The 23,333-nt window shown below is 43.3% G+C and overlaps 1 protein-coding gene across 1 annotated transcript in view; it reads left to right on the forward strand.

The window, feature by feature from the left end:
- Window positions 1-23,333, forward strand: part of MYO9A (myosin IXA) — a 140,497-nt gene that overhangs the window by 65,092 nt on the left and 52,072 nt on the right. The window contains exons 10-11 of the mRNA XM_062501128.1: window positions 6,891-7,007; window positions 15,181-15,315. Of these exons, the coding sequence (XP_062357112.1) occupies window positions 6,891-7,007; window positions 15,181-15,315 (252 nt within the window). The remainder of the gene's footprint in view (window positions 1-6,890; window positions 7,008-15,180; window positions 15,316-23,333) is intronic.

A 23,333-nucleotide genomic window follows, 5' to 3' on the forward strand; every position in this document is an offset into this window, starting at 1 on the left:
AAAGCAAACAAATGAAGCTCCCACAGAACCACTAAAACCACATATCCAGATTTGATTTTTAGAGGGATTTTCTGAAGAGGAAGAATTCTACTGCTAGTTTTCTTCTTTCTCCTGAACATTTCATTGGAAGCACCTTTCATCCTTGTATAGAAATTATAGGAAGCCCATCAAAGGCCCTAAGGGAAAAGGGGATGTTTCTTCTCTTCCTGTGTTCAGATCTGATTTCCTGAAGAGAAGAGGAATCTCTTGTTTCTTCTCTCCACCAGAAGAAAATGTGTATTGTGGTACCCAACTTTACTTAAGTAATCGAACCCCTGTTCTTTGTGTTTTACACCAAGTCCTGCAAGCTTCACACCTGGAAAGAAACGCTTCTTTCCACCTTGGAATTGCTGTAATTATTCAGTATTTGTTGATAAGAGTCTGAAAGGGGGATGTGTTGCTTGTTTTCCTCCTGGAGCGCAGGAAACGGCTGCACACGTGTTCTCATGTTCTGGAAGAGCTGGGGGGGGGGTCACAGGAGAGAAAGAATCCATAGGTACCTCCTAGGGCTGTATCAACATCACTTCTGTTTTAACAAATTAATTTTTGGAGCTATTGCAGGTTCTTGGGAAAATTACAAGGAGTGTTGCTTGCAAAGCTCTATTTTTTTGGGATGGGTGGGAGTACTGCCTTGGTAGGGAATGCTGGTGCTGGCAACATGTTCATCCAGTGTGAGCAAATAACATCTATAGTGTCTGTAATGGGATACACACACACAGTCTCCTGGGAAAATGCTGGAAAACTGGAGGTTGAAAAGGACCATGACCAGCAATGCAGCAAGTCTTGTGGACTGAAACAGCAAAGCACCAAGTTGCCTTTGGGGCTAACAAGTCAGGCTGCCTTCTTAAAAGTCTTCTCTTCTAGATCCAAGGATTTTTCCAGAGCTGTGCTTGAAAAATGGCATAAGCTTTTCTAGTTCTCATAGCTTGTAGAAAATCTGGAGTGGCTGCACTGACCTTGCCCTCACGTCTGTGATGTTGCCAGTGAAAACCTGGGATTTAGCAATGTTATGTTGACCAGAATTGTTGAAGGTGCAATAATGTTGTGTTGACCAGCTGAGTCTATCAGCATGTCTTTATGGGTGCTCCCTAGATCTGCACAATGCTGAGAGATGGGATCAGGGCTGTCACAGTTAATAAACTCCACGGCGTTTAATCCTCATTAGGGCTTTAAGTTGTTTTGATGCTTGCACTCACTCACTTTCCAGTTGTACTTAAATCCATTTCTCATTAACCGAGTCTGTGCTCAGGGACTGGGGTCTAAACCCCAGCTCTGAGCGCCGTGCCCTTCCTAAGGTGCATTTTTCATAGCAGTGGCCCAGAATAGAGTGTGATGTCCAGTGTGTATATGTAAAAAGGGAAAAATCTTTTTCTAGGAAAAACAGGTTTGTGTTTTGTGGTCTTGCTTTTCTAGAGAGCAGCATGTGCTGGCTGCACTCTGGAGGTTTCAGTGATGGAGTGAGGTTCAGAAACCCTCCTAGGCAAACTCTGATATCTACATGGCTGTGCAAATGTGACACTAAGTTGTGTTTTGATTATCGTAAGAGCTGCCCAAACCCGAGTATCCATCCACTATCTTTTTCCTCTGTCCTGGGTCAGTCTGTGCTGTTCTCCACATTAGTTACAAGGGAACATGGACAAACCTCTCAGTGAGCTGAGATGTTTGAAGTCTTTAGAGGCCTGTAGCTGTCTCATAAATACCACTTTGGAATGATTCTTACTTGGAATTGCTCAGTGCACCAATACCCTGCTCTTCCCTAAGTGATGCAAAAGTTGCTTTGTTTTGGTCTTCTAATTTTCTGATTGTCTGTGTCAAGCAATGCCCTGAACAGAAATAGTTCTTCATTTTAGCCGGGCTCTTTTGAAACAAAATGTTAGAGGAAGTATTTATTGGTTACAAGAGCCCTTCATCCATGGATTTGTTTGAGTCAAAAATGCTTAAAGCTGACCAGGAGGGGCCAGTTGCTGTTCCAGATATACTCCATGGTTGGATTGGTTTGATGGAGTCATCAAGAAGAGGGTCTGTCTCTTGTATTTCAGTCCCAGCCTGGATCTCACTGTGGTTACTGGGGTCAGCGCTCCGGATAATGTCTCTCTTGTCTATGGAAGGGTGTGACTAAAACCACAGAGCTTCCAGCAGCATCTTGGTGGCTTTGTCCTCAGAGAGTGTCCTGAGTTGAAAGGCCCACAAGGATCATCAAGTCCAACTCAGTGGGATCTCTTTCCTTTCTTCCCCCTGGGACATTCACGTGCTGGGATATTGCTGCAATTTTTGCTCGTTGCCTTTCAAAGTCCTTCAGCACTTGCTTTCACCCGTCCTCTGTTCTCTGGGCTTTGTTTATTCCCCTTGGTCTGAAAAAATGTATAAATATTTGAGGCTTTGTTGTTCAAACTGAGCTATTGCTGCTCTTGCTTGCGTTAGGTTAGTCAGCAGTAAAAACACTGAATCCAATCAGGAACACTGAGGGAACTTCCAGCAAAATCATGTGAAAATATCTGTAAAAGGTTAGCTGAGCATCTCGGAATCAGGGAATCAGTTAGGAAAAGACCTCTAAGATCATCAAGTCCAACCATTTCCCAGCACTGCCAAAGCCACCATGTCCCCGAGTGCCATATCCCCACAGCTCTTTGATCCCTGCAGGGACGGAGACGTCACCATTTCCCTGAGCGTCCCGTGCCGGTGCCTGACCAACCTTTCCACCAACCTGAGCCTCCCCTGACACAGACTGAGGCCATTCCTTTTTGTCCTGTCCCTCGTTCCCTGGGGTCAGAGGCTGACTCACCCCCTCACTCCTGTCAGGGAGTTGTTCAGAGCCACCAGGTCCCCCCCTGAGCCCCCTTCTCTCCAGGCTGAGCCTCCCCAGCTCCCTCAGCTGCTCCTGGTGCTCCAGACCCTTTCCCACCTCTGTTCCCATTTCTGGCTCCAGCCCCACAATGTCTTTCTTTGGTTTCAATGTCTAAGTTTGGTGGGGATTTTAACCCTCTTGCCTTCCCTGGTTTTTCTGGATGCCAACAAATATTTTGAATAATTCCGTCTTGAAATTTCAGCTGAGTGCAGAAGGGCAGGAGTGAAGGATCCTGCCTGGAGCACGGGGTGCAGTGGGATGGCAGCAGACAGATTTGCTTAAATGTGTTTAGTGACTTTGTAATTTCATTTCTTAAGAAGCTCCTGTATGTGTACAAATGTGTTTTACAGAGACTTTTAATTTGAGCGAATTTGGCTTCCTGAGATTGCATCTTTTCCAGCCTCTAAAACACAGGCTGCTGCTGCTGGAACTGTAAGTCCTTGTTCCAAAGCACTCAAAAGCAGATTTTAGTTCTTAAGCCTGTCTTCCCCTTTTTCCTTTCAGCAGAAGATGTTTTCAGAAGTTTATCTATTTTTTAAGGTGGCCTGAATCCGATGCTGATCGTAACAACTTTCAGAACAATTAATTTGGCAATAAAATCTTACAAAAAACTCAAATATGTTACATCAGGATCTTAACAAAACTTGGCCAACCCAGCAAGTGGAGTTTCTGGCATATAATAAATAATATATAGATCCTTTCTAGCTTGATAAGCAGGAAACTATTGATTAAAACCTTGTCTGTAGCTTATTTCCTTACATGCCGAGCCAAAGCACATTTGATCTATCTCAGTTTGGAATCAGCAATATTTTTGTGTGGGTGCAACATGTCCCGTTCCCTTTGATCCCCAGAGATTTGTTTTGGCATTGCAGCAGTTATTTTTATTTTGCTTTGTGAAGGAAATAAAAATGGTCTGATGAATATCACCATGTTCCAGATCTGCCTAAATGTCACGTAAGGAAACTTGGGGAAGAGACCAGAAGCTTTAGGTGTTGACCTGAAGACAAGTTGTATGTGATGTATGGGATATAGTTCAGAGGCTAGACTTAACTTAAGACGTGTAGGATAGTACAGAAATAAATAATTTCTCGTTAAATAAAGCATAAAAGCTTACTTTAAATGCTCTGCTGCAGTTCCTTAATTTGAAAAGAACCAATATTCCCTCATATTATTCAGATCTTCAGATTGGAATTTGTTTAGGATAGTGAGGGGCTTTATGTAAAATGCCATGTCAGTGAAGATCTGTTCTAAAAAGTAAATATTTTATATAATGAAATTTTAAAATTCTAACAAAGAAAGCCCCCCCCTAAACTGAGTCATTTCAAATGGTTTCATTTCATTGCAAGCATTTTTTAAATGGATGAAGGCAAAGTGCTCCATCTCGATATGTTGCTTTGCCAGGACTTTTCCTTCCAGCTCTTAGGTTAAACCATCCCTTCTAAAAAGTAGCTTTGGGATCTGGGCCACAGATAGAGGGATAGTAATGAAATCACCTCTTCATGGGCTTCCCAGCTTTCCATGTAGCTGAGACCACCTTGGGAATCAGAGCCGTGGTTCATCCCCCACCTTGCACATTCTGGAGGAATCTGGGCAGTGCTGGTGTCAGGGAAACTTCCCAGTCTGACCATTCAGGAGACTCATGGCAGCCACACTCCCAGTATTCCACAGCACTGGAGTGGTGCAGACTTAATGATACCCTCTTTAATTTTTGGGGAAAAAAAAACAGTACAGGGGCATTCAGGGGTGAAGTCCTACACGTCCCTCTAGCTCTAATAAAAAGTAATGAAAAGTATTGCAGCATAAAACCCCTATATGATGCTGTAGGAGAAATAACGACATTCTTGTTGGCTTTAAATAGAGAATGGAGTTTGTTTTTAATTGCACGTCGGAGCAATTGATTGTGCTGGTTTATGCCAGCACATAGAATTAGGGCAGTGAGAGGCATTCCTGGATCTCAGCCTTTCTCTTTCCCCAGAGACTGATTTTTCTGGTGTGACAGTGGCACTGACTGGCTTCCAGCTTAATCAAAAAAGTGTAGATGGAGCATAGGGATAGAAAATTTGCCTTGAGTTTTCGGTTTATCACTGAAATATTCTCTCACATTTGAGGAAATTAAGAAAAAAAATTAATTAGACAGCAACGTCCCCCCACAGACAACCCGTGTTGCTTTTAATAAAAACAGCCACAAAACCTTCCCCAAGCCCTTTTCATCAGTGAAGGGAAGAAAAAGCAGTTAGTGGGAACTAGAGCTCTTTGTGTTTGAAATGCAGGCTGCTTTCCAGCCCTTGTTGGAGAACTCAGGCATTTCAAGAGCTCACTCTTTAAAAGTGCTGCTTTGCTCTGGGCTACACCAAAATCCTCTCAGTCCTGCTGCTCACCTATTTGCATCACACACTTGGTTTTGGTTGTTTTTTGGGTGAGGAATTCCTTGCTAATTGTGGCCATATTTTGTAGTTACCTTGTGATGTCACTTTTTATTGCCACCAAGTTATGGTTGGCAGCATACAGAGGCTGTGAGCATCCTCAGTAGTATAACCATGGAATTGTTCAGGTGGGAAAAGTCCTCTGAGCCCATCCAGTCCAACCATCCCCCAGCAGTGCTAAGGCCACCACCAGCCCATGTCCCCAGGTTCCACTTCCACACATCTGTTAAATCCCTCCAGGGATGGGGACTCCACCCCTGCCATGGGCAGTTGTTCCAGTGTCTGACAGCCCTTTTCCATGAATAAATTTTTCCTAACATCCAGCCTAAACCTCCCCTGGCATGGATTGTGTTAATCCCATCTCTTATTCCAGCTGGTGAGGGAGAGGAAGTGAGAACATGTGCTTAATTGCATTTTAAGAGCAAAACATTGGCAGAATGGCTTGTGGTCATGCTAAATGCTGCTATGTCCAAAAATCGAGGAAAAAAAGAGGTGGGAATAAGCTGATAAAAGATAAATGATGCTACATGAGCTTTATTCCTTCACTTGGGGTCAGTGACATGAGGCCACTCAGATGATGTTCCTCGAAGGGAGTGTTGGTGAGAAGGATTTCAAGGCAATGTGTGACAAGCCACTGATTTGTTACAGTTCAGGGTTTAGTTGAAATAGTTATGTGGGAATCTTTCGGTTCCTTTTTAATTCTTCTACAGTAGCTAAACCGAACCAAAATGTAGCAGTGGTGGCTGGTGCCATAAGTTTTTAGGTGATTAATGTGTACCAAAGCTGTACTCAAGGTGATAATTGAAACCAAGGAAGAATCCCAAGCAGCAGGAACAAAGATAACCTTTAAATAGGAATTCCTGCTGTCTAGGTCCCTGTGTAGATGCCTGTCCAAAAGCCCAGGGATCTTCCTTTGATCTCAGCTTTCATCCCAGCAAGAAGCATCTCTTTGATGCCAGCCACGGTGGGGATGACCCTTCCTTGGGACTGTTATTCCTCTCTCTGGGAGAACTGCTGGAGGAGCTCTGAACCTGCCTGCCATGATCTGTGGCTCCCACTGGTGGTACCTGGAAAACCTCAAGTTTTCAGAAACCCTCAGGTTTACTAGAGGGGTTTTTAGCCCCCTCTTTTGTAGCCCTTCTGCTGGTGCCAGGTGCTGCCTGTCCTGGCCCATGCTTTCACATCACTTGCTGTTGCTCCTCTACAATATCCACACTTCTCTTTCCTTCTCCCTCAGGAAACCTTTCAAGCATCTTGGTGAATTCTTTATATTTAATGTACGTGTTTATGTTCTTTTCTTCTGCCACCGGTGTTGGGATCTGTGGTTTGATTTCATGTATCATCCACTCGAATGCATGAAAGGAACCGAGCCAAAGTCAGGGGCACATCCCACATCCCTGGGATTGCACCCAATTCCTAGTGCTGTCAGGACCGTTGGCATACGTGGCATGAATTAAAACAGCAGACGAAAGCTTTGGCAAGGGAGAAATACAAGCATTGGACGTGGGAGCTTGCGAAGCAAAAGCCATTTTAGTGCAGAGCAGGAATCATTTCCAATCACCTCTTTTACTTTTCTATTTCAGGCTGTGACCGTGCGGAATTCCATGGCCAAGTCATTGTACAGCGCCCTGTTTGACTGGATTGTGTTCAGGATCAACCACGCGCTCCTCAACTCCAAGGACATGGAGGAAAGCACCAAGGTAACATCTCACCAGCTCCTTTGGCTCCTCTCTTGGGTTTTAAAATAGGTAACTGAGTGATAAAACATTATCCAGGCATGTTGCTTAACATGAAGTTAATTTTTCCTCGGATCACAACTGAGAACATCATTATTCTAAGTGGTGCTTGCTGAGCTGAGAAGGATGAAGCACCTTAAGTGTTATAAGCTCAAAGCAACCAGGGGAGAGATTTTGTTGTAGCCACAAAAAACAGTTCCCCCACCCACTCCAGGCTCAATGGCAAATAATTTTCCTCCTCCTGTGTAAAACTAGAGGACCATGTATAATTGAGGGAGGAAAAAGGGAATTCTTGCTGCGGCATTTTGATGAAGCTGCTCCATGATGATGAAATGATGAAATGAGCTGGGTGCCTGTAGGTACTGAGGTAGTACAGTAGAAAAATGAATTTAAAGGAAAACAAAAGTCATGATGGGAAGAGTGGAGCCGGTGTAACGCTGTACCACCTTGCCAAAGAATTGCTGGAAAGAGTGACGTGAAGTTTTCTGCAATAGCAGGGTCTGGATGCTGTGACCTAGGACGTCCTCTCTACCCTCTAACTCCTTGTGACTGGGGGATACTGACCCCAAAATCCATGTCCACGCACACAGGCACTTCCAGCTCTCCAGCTCCCCTTGGCTTGGGAATCTGGGACATGGTCCAGCAGCATCTGGGGGTTTTTGGGGGTTGTGCATCCAAACTAAAGTCACAGCTGCCAAAAGGAGGATTTTCACTGAGCACTGACATTTGGATTGTGCCATAGGACTGAAGTTGCAGAGACTCTCAGTGTGGTCACTCCTTTATTTAATTCCAAAAAGGGATTGTAGAGCGTAATTGTGGACTGGAAATAAAAACATGCCTATGAAATCTGGTTATATGCTTTTCTGACAAAGAAGGGTTGTTACAGTGATAACATCCAGTGAGCCTTCTGACTGCACATGCTGCCTCTCCCTCTGTTTAATATTTTACCACAAATGTTGTGTTCTTTCCTGATTTTTTTTCCAAGTCATCTAAAGTTTTGTCAGGAAAAAACAAACCACATCGTTTACATATTTGGTGAAGCAGAAAAGGGTATTTGTTTTGACAAGGAAATGCATCTCAAATGCTAATTATATTTTATTAATGACCCAATGATTTTTTAAAATTATTATCTGTTCTGTAATATTTAAATGCAAATCAGTCTAGGACACTCTTGCGTGCTTACTCAGCATGGCTGTGAAAGTGAGGCACCACATTAGCTGTTTATGGGCCATTAAACTTCCATTTGCAACCTCAAATCTCAGCAGGTAAGAGCCAGAACAGCCCAAATTCCTGCTTTTTGCCAGCATGGATGCTGCACATTAACGTTCTGCTTCCTCCAGCCAAGACTCCTATGGAATATAACCACCTTCCCCCTTGCCCACCTCCACGTGTCATCTCATGAATTCACAATTCACAGGTTTCTGACCCTTTTTTTTTCACCCCAAATCGTAACAGTAATATCCAGGTCAGGCAGCAGGCACCAGGAGCTGGGTTTGCCCCTGTGCCAGAGCAGATCCACCCATGCTGGCAAATGCTCAGGACCTGGAGCTGCAGGAATGTGCTTGTACCCAGATCCAGGGGGGTCATCCTGGGCTGTACTTGGGCCAGAGTTTCTGAAGCAGAAAGCCAATGCACAGAACACCAGGAAATGTCTGCTGCTCTAGGCACAGGTGTAGTTCAGTTTATCTTCAGAGTCCTCTGTTAATTGGATTGATTCCCACAAATCCCCCAGTAATCATGAAAATGCACAAATCCTCCCCATTTTAGGGGTGGAGATGGTAAAGAAGAGATTTATGTGCATTTCAAAGCAGCTTGGTTAAACATTGACCAGCCAATTTTCTCTTGAGCAGTTCTACCAGGTCACCTCCTCAGCCCTATTTTTAGCCCCCAGCTTGTGTCATTTCAGTACAGGCAGAGCAGAAATGTCTCCCTGGACTGGGCAGGGCTGGGAACAGCTGCTCCTTTGCCCTGGAGGAATGACATTGCTGCCAAGTGTCCAAGGACATCCTGGGCTCTGCAGCTGCCATTGAGGCTCCAACCAAGAATCACCACCATGGACAAACAGAGCCAACAGTGATTAATGGCTTTTCCTACCAGCTCCCAATCCTCCTGAAATCCTTCTCAGCTCATTCTTGAAGAAGCCCCAGATGAGTATGCAGGTTCTTCTTAGCCTCCCATATATTGTTTCGAGGTTGGGCGACACCAGTGAGTAACTGGGAGGTGAACTGGGAGCAGTGGCATCTCCAAACCCTGGGAATACTTTCTTGCTGCAAGGCAAGACCTTGGCACTTGGATGACATCTCCCTGCTGGCATCCACCAGCCAAAAAAATCACTTCAACATACCAAGTCTCTGATTTATGAGAGCAAAATAGAGCCTTGCACCTCAGAAGCTCCCAAGTGTACAGTGGCTGAATAATATATGAGTCAACCTGTGGCAAATGTCCTGGCTTAATCCCAGTCCATGCTTGACACTGATATTCCTCTGACTTTTTAAGATGCATTTTGCAACAATCCTGCAGGTTGGGAAGGTTCAGAGAGCATCAGATGATGGATTTGGGGCACAGAGCTTTCTTTTATAATAATCACATTATGCAGAGGTAAAACAAGACTCCATCTCAATTCAGAGAATGTTTGGGAGAAATTGAGAAGAAAAATTAATACAGAAGTTTCTCTCTTCATTAGTATAGATTTGATTTCAGTGGGACAATGGGAACCAAGATAATTTTCAGATCCCAGTATGTGTTTATTTGATATCAGCAGTAAGGAGAAGATCAAAAGATGAAGCTGGGCCAAAAAAAAATAAACATTCGGCCGTTGTTCCTCCATATTGTCCAGCAAATATTTGAAAGATGTAAATCAGACCTTTGGTATCCAAATTTAGTTAAACGTACAGTGAAATATTTTGGGAAAACACAGTGGGATTTGGCTTATCTTGCTTGGTGACAGGATTTCTAGCCTATTATTTCTGACCTGAGTTAATAAGTTATTTGATACCTCCTGGTTTATGGTAATGGCAGAGCTGCCATGGGTCAGATTTGCTCCGACTCCCTTTTTCCTTCATCTTCTCTCAGTTCCTTTTTAGTTCCTTTTATGTTCTCATGGTTCCCTGCAAACTGTCTGAAATTTGACCATTATTAATGAGGTCAGAGACTTTTCCTTCTCTTGAGAACAAGATTAGTAAACCTCCCAGAGCCTCTTATTGAATTCCCCTTCCATAAATCAGGTTAGGAATTGCTAGAAGTCCATCTCACTTCTTCAAAGATGATAGAGTGGTGGATTAAAAGGCATTTCCAAGGGTGTTTTTAATCTTTTCCCATTTGGTTCTTGTGAAACATCTTGATTTCTTCCCAAATCACCCTGCTGCTGTTTTTGGATGATGTGCTGCATACATGGAGATGATGGTGAACTCATGGCTGTGAAGGAAATGAAAATTATTTGCCATGAAGAAAAAACTGTGGTTGAATGCATGAAGAACTCATGGCTATGAAGAAAATTCATTAAAATCAATGGCCATGAAGAAAAATTCCTGGTTGCATTCATGAAGGACTCATGGCCATGAAGAAAATTCATTCAAATTCAACCAACCAGTTAATTCTTGGCTTTTTGACCCGAAGCAGAGGAAGAATTGTCGAATGTGCAGTGTGTTCAATGTGCATCAGTTCATTAATTTTAGGTCCCAGTTTCCAAGTTTGTAGCAAATCACTGCCTTTCACTTTATATAATAGGTCATCATTGAGGTGATGTGGTCCTTTTGGTGAAGTGGTGATGGATTTTGGGGTGGTTTTGGGGAGGGATTTTTTTACGGTATAGGTTTTGGAGTATTGTAAATGAAAAGAAATTACTAAAATGAAAAGAGAGAAAAAAATTTAAAGTGCTAATAAACAAGATTTTTTTATTTTCCCCCCTGCGTTTGAAGCAAACCTATTTGTGATTGTCAAAATATACCTCCATGGTGGAATTACATCACCAACACGGAGCAGGGCAACATAAATCAGCTCCAGTGATCCCTATTTATTGACACTTTGGGAATTGGAGAGCACAGAGCTTCAAGGCCATCTTTTGCCAAAAGTCCTTAAAACTCATGCTCTGTGTTTAAATGTCATGGCTGAGACATTTTAAGAAAACTATGAGGTCATTTTTCATCATCTCAAGCAGAAGTGCTCACTGACCCAGGGTTCACCCAAATTTTAAAAATCTTCACAGGTATGCACTTTTAATCACAGGAATTTTGATATGCTAATTAATGCAGTCACACACTTCAATTTTATATATTTGTTTAGATAAAGAAACAGCATTAACACACAAACTAGACTCAGCAAGTCGAGGTCTAAATTATCTTTGTGTGACTTCCTCATGGCACCTATTCAAAGGATGGATTTGGAGCTGAAGACTTAAAAGATTTGTAAATGTTAAACTCCTCTGATTATATTTTAAAATATTGGGCTGCAAATGTAATCCTAAACCCACCCAGATTATTCACTTTTTACAAGCAGTGTAGCAAAATTAATTCCTGTATATGTCAATGGAAATGGTGTTTTTTCCACCTTGCTACAAAAATTGACTTTGTACTAGTACTTTTTTGCTGCTTTATCGGGGACAGAGAGCAGAAAACCAGCCATAAATTCCAAATTTCTCAGGTTTTAAAGTTTTCCCAAGTGGCATCCGTTGGCCTCGTTCTTTTGGGAGCATTGTAGCAGAGGACAAATGACTGTTTCACTGCAGAGCTCTGCCTGGGTTTCTCTGGCATGAAACTGCAAGAAACCACACAGTTTAAAATCTGTATTCTGGAGGAGTTCGGGAGTTACAAACACAGGGATGTGAGAAAAATGCTGTTTTACTCTGTACAGCAACCACAGCAGAATTAACCATCCTCCTCCTGGACGTGTGGTTTGATACCTGCAATGGTTTTGTGAAATGCAGATTATTTTTTATAGTTCTGTGTGTGTTTAATTTTAGGTGTCAGAAAAAAAAAAAAAAAACAAAAAAACCCCAAAACACAGCTTTAAAATATAATACTTCCATAAGATTCTTTTGTAACTGACAGGACTATTTTTTGCTATATATGACTCTTTTGTTTTGCTTTATAAGTGTATTTCCACGCCCACATTGAAATGTATTTGGTAGGAGTTTCAATGCAGTAAATGAACCGGGTTTGGAAAAAAGGGAGAAGGTTTTTGTGCTCAGTTGTTTCATATGAAATTAAGTTTGTGAGAGCTTAAAGACCTTGTTCATCTGAAAGTCTTCACTCATGGCAGGGTCTTAACTATTTCCACAGGGCATAAACATGATGCTTTTGGAAGCTGGTGTCAGTAAATCCATGAATAGTCTGGAAGTGTGAGCATTTTATCTCCCAAGTGTGGTTTGTATATGATGGAATAGAGAGTTTTATGTAGGGGAATTTTTTGAAACTTGAGCTTGAGCAGCAGTGGGGTGATTGGGGTTGGGATTTGTAAGGATGATGTGAAGGGAGATGAAAAAAGTCACCTTGTGCTGTTTCCATCATAAATTTTTCCATGGATAGTATAGATAAAATGTGATCCATTAATCATACAGAGTGTTTAAGAAGAATTCCTCCTGAGATGTATTTTAAAAAGAGATGATGCAGATTTCTGCCCGGTGAACAAAAGGGTTGCCATATCCATCGGGACAAGCAGGACAAGGTGCTGGACCTTGGGAAGCAATGGGTGAAAGTGAATCCCTCTGCCAGTCTCAGTCCTTGTTCCAGTTGTTCCCAATTTCCATCTTCTGGTCAAAGAGCTGTTTCTCATGAGTGTTTTGCCAAGTGATGCAAACTTCTGGGAAAGTGGCCAAGGGCCTTCATCCTTGTCACAGCATCAGGGAGGTAGAGACTGTCTGGCCCTGGAATAGGGAGAAAAGCCTGGACAAAAGATGAAGTAGTCAATGAGCTCTTGGAAAATGGGTTAGAGACTTATCTTTGTGCTGCTTAAATGCTTTTTGTTGTGTTTTGGCTTGTCCCAGAGGCCAGGGTCCAGGTCAGACAAAGCTCCAGCTGACAGCTGAGTGTTCTGTCTGCCCACAGCAGCCATGCCTGCTCCAGCCGTAGGTGGTTCCCTGGTCAGGAGTCGGGTACAGAAGGAATATTTTCCTCCTACATTATGTGATGCATTGAAAATGGACAAAAGGTAGTGTGGAGAGGCCTGTGGACAGTCTGGTTTAGATTCCTGCCATTTAGATTAAGCTGCTCTTAGTAAGGAAGTCTTAGAAAATCCAGAGTGCAGGTTAACACCAACAGAACTAAAACAAGGGCATCCGGCAGCTCTCAGGTCCTTTGAGGTGGAGGGGAGGCAATATTTCTCCTCCCTACTTGAGGTTTGGCTCATTTGACTAGTGCTAATGCTTTTACCTCTCTTATTAATTAATTAATTAATTAATTTTAACAGATGAACGAAGTATTTGCGTGAGGTGAGGTGGCTTTGGTTGTTTCCCAGAGCACGGCGCTCTAAAAAACTGCTGGTGGAGCTCTCCCCAGATGTGTCCTCCAGGCTCTTCACTCCTTTTCTGATGACAGCAGCCTTTCTGCGTAGGCACAGTATGAGTTTTATTTATGAGTTAGGTGTTTAACACAACAGTCCTATACAGGCTTGGAAGCTGCAGCAGAAATTGTATCCTGAACTTGTTCTTCACCCCAGCTCCCTCAGTGGATGAAGTTTATTTGCTGACACGTCCCCTTGTCCCTCTTCCTCTGGGTTTCCCAAATCCATCTGACAGGCAGAAGGCTCGAATTTTATGAAAACCAGTACCTACACAAAGGAGAAAGTTACACATTTTTACTCCCATCAAGGGTAGGAAGCAGTCTAAAGCAGGAGGTGATGGGTTGTACTCACCTGTGGGCCAACATACATCTGGCCAGAGCTCCACTGCCTCTCCTGGCCTGGCTGGTGTGGGAGAGGAGTGGGGTAGGAGGACGTAAAACAAGCTGGGAATTCACTGCAGCATTGACCTCGCTTTGCCAACGTAGGAAACCTTGGTGCACCCACATCTTGATGAGCATCTCAAGAGGTAATTGTAGATTAGAGACCAAACAGGCATTGGATCTTCAATGTGGGGAAATGCCTAGGGTGAGGTGTGGCTGAGGTTCACAAAATCATCAAAGTGATGGGAAAAAAGGGCTATTTAAAACTGTAACTCGCCAAATCCTGCGATTTATATTATGAGTTACGGATTTAATAAAAGAAAAAACTTCCCTATTGTGAACTTCTGGAAGTTCATTAGAGAGAATGAAGGGCACATAGTGCCAACAGGCTCCAAAGAATAATGGGATGGGTCCCTCTTTACACCTCCCTTTCCCATGAACTAAAGGAGCACAGAGGTGTCTCTCCATATCCCTCATCCCAAACTGACAGGAGCTGGTGGAAAAAGGTGCCAGAGCACAGAGTAGCCATGTAGACACAGCCAGGTGGCACAGGGGAAGATCACATGTGCAGGGCTGGGCCAGCAGTTAAGGGCTAAGTGTTATTCAGGGCTTTGGACTCCCTATCCCAGCAGCATTAATATTTTTGTGTTTATCCCCCCCCCCCTTTCAGTGAGTCAGGAGCGACTCGATGCTCCCAAACGTCTGATCCATCTGACAAGCAAGGTGGATGCTTTATTTGTGATACTATTTTAGTTTTCACCAGGAGAACTTAAGGTTATTTCCATGGGAAGCCATGATGTTCAGGAGTTTCTTCTCGAGGTTTGCAGATGGAGCAGGTTTGCTTGGACAATGCACTCACCTTGGAGGTGTGTTCCTGTGGGCTGTCTTCACAGTGCAAGCCTTTGTTTCCCAAGCCTATCCCCATTTTCCCTTCTGAAGATCAATACTCTTAAATCCAATAGAATAGCTTGGAACAGGGTTGAGGTTTCTTCAAAAATGGCCATTTGTTTGTAAATAAGAAAAAAAATCACCTCTCAAAGGGCTTTTCTCTTAGAAGAAGCCCTTTTGTCCAGATGTCTAAAGTTATGTGTTGTTTCACTGATTTGGAGGAGTCTTCCAGATGGCACAATACCAACAATTCCAGTAAAATTCCTGCTGTTAAGTATATTTAATTCTGCCTGTGTGCTTTTGATTATGTACTGTGTACAAATAATCCACTTTATGTGATTTTATTCTAATCCTCACTCTTACTTTTCTTGCAGACCTTATCCATTGGGGTGCTTGATATTTTTGGGTTTGAAGACTATGAAAACAATAGCTTTGAACAATTCTGCATTAACTTTGCCAACGAGCGCCTGCAGCACTACTTTAACCAGCACATCTTTAAACTGGAACAGGTAAGTCCAGAAATATTTACTCCCTGATGCCAGTGAGTATTGACGTGACTTTGTGGCCCTGATAAAGTTTGGAATTGTCCCTTTAATTCTGTTTTGTTAAGGAGTGTACACTGAATTATTCACATTTAACTTCTAATTGACCATATGACAAACTTCCACCTGTAAAATAATGTCCAGCCAGACATTTGCTGGTTTAAAATAAACATTTTGGCTTCCAAAAACATCATGAAGACCTTAACCACTGCTCTGTTGTCTCCTTGATGCGTGCTCAGAGGGCCCATCAAGGAATGAGCAATTCCTTCCTTGCCTTTGCCTGGACATGCTGCCATACCATTTAATATCATATTAAAGTTATTTTTTGGTATCTAGTGAAAAAGCCACCCCAGTCTTCCAGTGTTTTTTTGCCTTCTGGTGTTGCAGTAGGGAGGGAGGGGAAATGTCACTCTCACGTATTTTTTAAGGTCAGACTTGACAGCATTATGACCTTCAGTAGCCTGGTAGATTAGGAAAGACTGAACTTTAGGCTTTGCTTTATGTTTCTTAAGACAGAGTGTTGCTTTCCAGCCTCAAATTGATGCACTTAAGAGATAACAAAAACACAGACTGCAGTCCAGCAGGTAACACACACAAGATGGTTTAGATGGATGATGGGAGGAGGCATCTTCATTTGTTATCCAACAGCAAGCAGGACAAGAAAACGGAAAGTTTCTTTCAACATCCTTGTGTTGTTTCATGGATGGACAACTATTATTGGGCTGTATAACACAGGAAATATGTTAGAGACCTTCAAAATGTCTTTTTCTTTACATGCCAGTCTTCATGCCCTCTCTCCAGGTGAAGTCCTTCTTGGGGGAGGCCAAGGGGTAACCCTCTTTATAATCTTTATAATCATTACAGAATTCACCCAGCCCTTCCCAAAAACCCTGATCGTTTCATTTTGGGCTTCTCCAGTGTTCTCAGAGATGGGAAAATTCAGAAGAAAAAATTGTGAAGAGTACGAGGATATTCAAAAAACGAGTGATCTATCCCTGAGTGGGTCACTTAGGGAGTGTTTGTTCTTGAGTCTGGTGGTTTCTATTTAATCTCTGGTTTTGATCAGTAAGGGGGAACAGAGCTTCTCAAAGAGATTTAATTTCAGATTTTTAAGTGGCCTTTGTAAGCCAGTGCACCTTACTCAGTAGATGCTTGAAGAATGGGAATACCTGTCTATTTCTAGGGACAGGCTTATTTTCCCATTGTCCACCATAAAAATGCAAATTTTGATACTATGACAAAGCTAAACCAGCTGGATTTTTTATAAACGTTGCCATGCACTTCCTAGAAGAGACTCGGGGAGGGAAGATCCTTCCTGAAAGCTGGAGACAGATGATTCCTCCTTGAGGTGGGGTTTCAGCAGCCTCCTCCAAGACGCCGTCACCTATGAGGGAATTCCTGTTATTGGGCTGGGTTTTCTTAGCAGGTCAGTGCTCCCCCCAAGCACTGGGGGATACGCAGAGGTCCCGAGTGCAGCAATCCATAATTCTTCTTGGAGCAGCTTCAGAGCTAATTAGCTTTCTCCTGGAAATCTGTCAAGCATGTGAAGTCGCTGGAGTCAGTGTGTGCTGTATGGATATGAGGAGCAGTTGTGGAACCATCAAACTGCAAAGGGCCCATTCCAATTCTTAATGCCAGAGCACGTCATCCTCCTGGATCCTGGCTGGAGCACTGCAAGCTCTGCTGCTAGAAAATTCAGACATCTTGGCATAGATTGAGTCTATAAATACAAGTAATCTGTGCAGCTGCATGAACGCTGATCCTTGGGTGAGTGATCCTTAGGTGGTTTAACCATTTACTTTCCCTGCAATTCTGTCTGCATGTGGAGGAGTGCAGAAAGAAAAAATGGAAAAGAAAACTCAAGGATGCCTATTCAGGTCTTGGGCCCTCAGAATCTCCTTCCTTCCTCACACTGGTCCAAAGAGTTTTTAATGATAGTCACGAGTCTGCAAATGAAAACTAGGGAGTTAATATTACGTTTCTAGGGAGCAAATTGGTTCCGTTAATTCAAAATGTGAATTTATCTGAGGTGTTTGTGTCTTTATAAGGGTTTCTTTCACGTCTTGGTGATGAGGACCTGAAATGGACAGATCCTTCTCTGAATCCTCAGCTCTCCAAAGCTTGCAGGAGGCTGAAGAGAGGCTGCTGAGATACCCGGACACTTCTGCCAAAAAAAAAAGTGACAAAATTAAATAGTCACCAAGGATTTTTCTTGAAATCCTAAAAGAACCTGTCTGCCAGAACTGCATTTAGCCATGATGGAACTGTTGCCATGACATGTTGTTGATGTTATGGAAACCAAAATACCCACCACAGTCCTCTAGGAGAGCCATAGGATTATTTTAACCTTAATTCCCTTTTTTTTTTTTTCCCCCACGGTGAAATCTCATAACAATGTGTCTGGTGAATCTTTTTATAAACCTTTTGTCTGAAGATGACACTATTTCTGGTGGTTTGCAAACAACCAAGGAGGTATCCTCCATCTTCAGCTTGGTGTCTCCCAAAAATATAGCACCTCTTGTACTGTGACTGAGGCTGTTTTTGCAGGAGAAACCTCCTCTCTTTCAGCTGATCACAGAATAAGGGTAAAGACTTCATAAATCCTGGTCTACTCTTGGATCCAGATCGGTGATCATGGCTATGGCACGAGTTGTGACCTTGCCCTGTCGTGGAGCAGAGGTGGTTTTCTCCTCCCTGGGTATCGCAGGTTCCTGGGGGGTGGTTGGGTGAGGAGCTCTAGCTGGTGGCTTCAGCTGCTGCCTCCCCACTCTGGGCAGCACGAGGGTGGGGAGTCCTTTGTCGTCCCTCCCTCAGGCTGGTGGCTTTGGGTGGCATGTCCCCGTTGCTCTTGGACTCACTGGGTGCTGTCAGAGCATCACCTTTGCAGTGATTTTCTATCACCCAGCCCAGCTCCATCTCTGTGCCCTCATCGAGTGGCCTCCTGTGCAGAGCAGATAAGCCCAGAGCTGTCCTGAAAATCAGAGAACACACAGGTGCTTCTGGGAGAGGAAAACAGCATTTTTGCATTCTACCTTGTCTTTTGTTTGGGTTTTTTTTTTAGGGCATTGCGCTAAATAATTGCTGTGGATGAAGATTTAGTTTGGAGGTCACCAGTACCATACCACCCATGATCTGAGCTCCCTCCAAGTTTCCAGGTCTTTGGCAGTTTAAGGGCCAGGAGTACAAGTTTTTATTTCTTTATGTATCCCTTCCTCCAAACTTTGTCATCTTTGTCTTCACCAGTCTTCCCCCATCCCTGCCGAAGCTCATCTGGTTCTCTCAGTCTTTCCCTGTTTCAGCTGATGCTTTGCAATGGTTGAGGACTCATCCTGTAGTTTTCATCCAACAGATCTTGCTATTAAGGTTCTTTTCTGCCTCTTTTTCCAGCTTTTGCTTACCCACCAAACCTCAGTTTCAAGGGCCTGCTTTTAATTGTTTTAAAAAAATCAATAAATAACCAAGGTTGAGGCTGAAAAAGTTACAGAATTGGGAGTACAATCAGCTGGTAGGAGCTCAGATGTTCAGTAAAGTCTATTTTCTGATGGGGTCTCTGGTGAGCTCGATGTCCCAGCCAGCAAATCTCAGCCTGCTCAGATTGAGAAACTGAATTTCGTCTGCGTAACGCATCCTATGGAATGTTTGCTCAGCCATCCAAAGCTCCATAAATATGTAGGGAGGTCTGTGGGGTTTACTGGTCCTGTGCGATAGGTGGAGAAATCCAACAGCCTGGACTAAATTGTGGTGGTGTTTGGTGCAAGGTGTGACTTGATGGTCTTGGAGGTCTGGTCACTACCTTCAAACACTTCTGAATTTCACCTCATGATTCTGAGGAGCATCAGCCCCCAAGGAACACGACACTCCAAAAGGAGTTTAGCTATCTTACTTCAATATTAGACATCTTACTTAAATCTTCACTCTACTTAATGTGGGAGTGAATTAGTTTTAAAAAGCATCAATCTAGAACATTTCAGTTTCAAATAAATTATGAAAAAGGGTCTCTCCTACTGCTTGGAACACTCTTCCTTTCCTTCCAGCCAGGATTTTTTTCTGTGTCTCATCACTGGTTAGGCATTAACGCCTCTTTATTGCCTCTGAAGACAAAAGTCAACCATCAGAAGTCAACCATCGAGTCCTGGGAGGCTCGGTTCAAATTTCTGTTTTCCTTGGAGATGGGAGAGAGGCTGCCCTCTGAAAAATGTTGCCATCAGCTGCAGACCACATGACCCGTGGAGATGGAACAAGCTGCACAAGTTATTGATTTATTATTTGGCAGAAAGCCATCAAATGCAACTCATATTTGAGGAAAGAGGGTGATGGTTGGAGCACATAAATTATACTAATAAAAATCAATATACCAAGAGCTGTTTAAATGGTATCAGCAGGGTAGGAGGATTTCAAAGCACATTAGTGAAAGGAAGGACAGCTCTGATCAGAGCTGTGCCAGCGTGGGTTCGGGTTGGACATTGGGAGAAATTTCTTCATGGAAGGGGTGGTCAGGCACTGGAACTGCCCAGGGAGCAGTGGAATCCCCACCCCTGGAGGTGTCCAGGGAACACCTGGACATGGCACTCAGTGCTCTGAGGTGGGGATCAGGCACAGGTTGGACTCGGTGGTCTCTGAGGTCTTTTCCAAGCTCACTGATTCTGGGATCCATGCTTGGTCCCCCAGAGCTTTGTCTTGCATCCTTCCAGCATCCTTGAGTCCATGGATGTGTCCTGGCTAGGACTGGGGCTGGGGGGCTTCATTTGCCACCCATTTGTTTCTGGGTTTCTCTAGATGATGAACAGTAAATATATAACTATAATATAGAATGTATAACATGTAATAGGATATACCCTAATCTGTTACATTATTTATATATCCTCTGGTATCATAGGTATCATATGATCATATGATTGAATTGGAAAGGACCTGAAAGATCATCCAGTTCCAACTCTCCTCATATGTAATTTTCTACCCTTTAATTTAATCCCAGTGTGGAGAATTGCTGCATCTGGCAAGCCCATCCCTCGTCCTATGGTACTTGCTGTAGCTCTCCAAGTCACAGGTGCTTGCTCCCAGTGCCCTTATCCCTCTCCCAAGTCACCATAATCCCTTGAGCTTTTTTTCCTCTCCGCTGAGCTGGTTCCTTCCTTTTCCAGGTAGACGGTGTTTGCTGCTGATTGTGGTTCCTAGTCAGATGTATTGACTAAATAAATGCACAGACTGTGCCAGGGATAAAAATTTTCATTTATTGATAGCTTAAAAAGTGTTTGGAGTGCTAGGACAAGGGGGAATAGCTTCCCATGGGGGGTAGTGACTTCCCACTGCCAGAGGTCAGGGACACATGGGGTATTGGGAAGAAACTCTTCCCTGTGAGGGTGGGGAGGCCCTAGCAGAGGTTGCCCAGAGCAGCTGTGGCTGCCTTATCTCTGGAAGTGTTCAAGGGCAGGTCAGACAGGGTTTGGAGCAACCTGGGCTAGTGGAAAGTATCCCCAAGATGTTGGAAACGGAAGATCTTTAAGGTCTCATCCAACCCAACCATTCTGTGTTTCTGTTGGTGGATTTTCATAGGACAGAGCTGTGCAATGTGACCTCTCCTCTTAAGCAAAATGAGCAAGAAATCTTTAAAAACATCTCGAATAACTCAACCGATGTAAAAATTGTCATACTGTGGCAGGACTGGAATCAAGAGTGTGTTAGTTGACACAAGTGTGGAGTGGGACTGGAAGAGGGAGGAGATGTTCAGCCTCAAAGACCAGTCTGGTGCTCACCATGACCACTGTGGAGGTTCCTTCGTATCTTCTAACTCGGATCCATCTTTCAAGGTGCTGACAGATGCAGATATTTATTTTCCTCTTTGATTTGGAACACAAGAAATTAAAGGAATTGATCCACCAGCAGATCACATAACGATGTTAAGCTCGTGCTTCTTCTGGCTGTGTAAGGACAGCTTGTGAAGAAGATGCTTCTGCAGAGGGAGCCCATCCCATGGGATCATGGCAATGTGTGTGATGCCAGCTGAACCATGCAAACCCAACTCTGCCCATTTTTAGAGCAAAATATAATTTATGATTGAAACCCTCTTGCCACTGAGGTTCAGGGAGCTGATTTGTGCTCAGAGATGGATGGTGTGGAGCTGGCACGTGATTTTCTGGGCTGAACCTGCTGGTTTAAAACACTTCCATGATGGAGAGTCCAAATTCCAATAAATTCAAATCTGCCTGTATACAGCAGGGGGAAAGTTATCACCGGGTGAAGCATCAGCCTCAGAATAAAACCAAATTCACATGGCATTTGCTGAGGAGCTGCTGAAATAGTCACCTGGAAGGAGACCATCTCAAGGAGGACCTTGGCTTCAAGGGAAGGCTCATCAGCTCCCTTGCACTGCCTCATGTTATCATGGACAGAGGGGGCCTTAAAAACCTGTTTATAGATCATGTATTTCTAGAGAGCATGGTTAGGTATTTATATTTGTTGTGTCTGTGAGCACATGGCAAAAAAATACATGTTTTATATATATTTATTTATTTATTTATTTATTTATGTCTGTCTATAAATTCCTTTTCTGCTGAAATTGAGAACAAACATAAAAATCCTCATTCCTAAATGAAGCCATCAGCCTCAACATCTTTTCCTGGAGGGATGTCAGGAACTCGAGGCATCCACCCCCATCTGCAGCACACTAAGGACCAGACGTTGGTCTCACTCGTTCAGGAACTTTCCACATCCCACGGATTTATCGTATCAAACTCATTTTAATCATCCGTTTATGCTGGGATAATTCTGCTGGGCCTAGTTCACAGTGCCCATTTGCTGAAAAAGAAATTAATCATCCATGGGATAGGTTCATGTCTGGATGAATGAATCCTTAGGGCAGAGATTCTCTCATACCTTGTTGCTATTTCCAGCTGTGGACAAATTTTCCCAAGCCCTCAGGATGGATTTTAGGATGCAAATGTGTCCATACATAACCAGAAAAGAGCTTTTCTGACGTTTAGCTCCTTCAGTTTTTTATATAACAACGACCCTTTTTAACATACGAAACAAAAATATTCTGGGATTATTTTATATGGGGAGTTCAGCTAGGATTTGAGAGAGACCTGGAAGGGGGGGTTAATTCCTAGTTTCTCACTTTATGAAGGAGACTGAAGCTGAAGCAGATGGTGTTCAAGGCAAGCAGAGAAGAATTTCACACCCTTCTGTTTAGTCGGGAATTTTTATGCCAAATATATACATTTAGACATCCAAAAGTAGCTGGTTGTTGATCATATGGCTCTGGATTACATGAGTTTTTATGACAGGAGGGCAGTGGGAAATGTTCCCTCGTGGAGTTACGCTGGGAAAAGGGATTTTTCAGTTGATTTCCCACTTCAATCTGGGAATTCTCATTGTGTAAACAAGGTTTTCCTGTGCCTCAGTAGGGAAAGGCTGGAGTAGATAAAGTCCTGGATCTGGTCTAGCTCTGCCTGGGAGGATGTGAATGAGTTAGTGGAGATTTCTGCTGATTTCCTGGGGTTTGTGGATCTTATTTTTAGGGCTGTTTCTCAATTCTCACTGTGACTAATGGCAATATCCCTGTGGGATAAGACATCTGCCTCCAGGGCACTGAAACACTGAGGGATTTTCAGGGCTTTTGGCTTGCAGGATGTGTGGATGGATGCCCAAAGCCCTCCAGACCCCTTTAAATCCTGGGAAAATTTCTATTTTTGATATCCCGTGGTAGGGCAACAAATTTCACATATCATGGTAAAAGCTTTATCTTTAGGAGGGACTTTTCACCATCTTTTGATTTGAATTTCCTAAACCCTGAGTTTCGTGCTTTTAGACAGATGGGGAATTTATTACAGTTTTTATTTTTTATTTTTATCATGTCTTCTGTTTCATTTAATCTCTGCATTTCCTCGTCTCTGAAGTTTTTCAAGCCCCTGGTCCCTCCCTCCCCACCTCTGAATTTTACCATGTGATTTTTGGGAGCAGCAGGACCCAGGGACCTTGATACTCCA

This window comes from Cinclus cinclus, chromosome 13 (assembly GCF_963662255.1).
Source record: "Cinclus cinclus chromosome 13, bCinCin1.1, whole genome shotgun sequence".
In the NCBI taxonomy this organism is placed as follows: domain Eukaryota; kingdom Metazoa; phylum Chordata; class Aves; order Passeriformes; family Cinclidae; genus Cinclus; species Cinclus cinclus.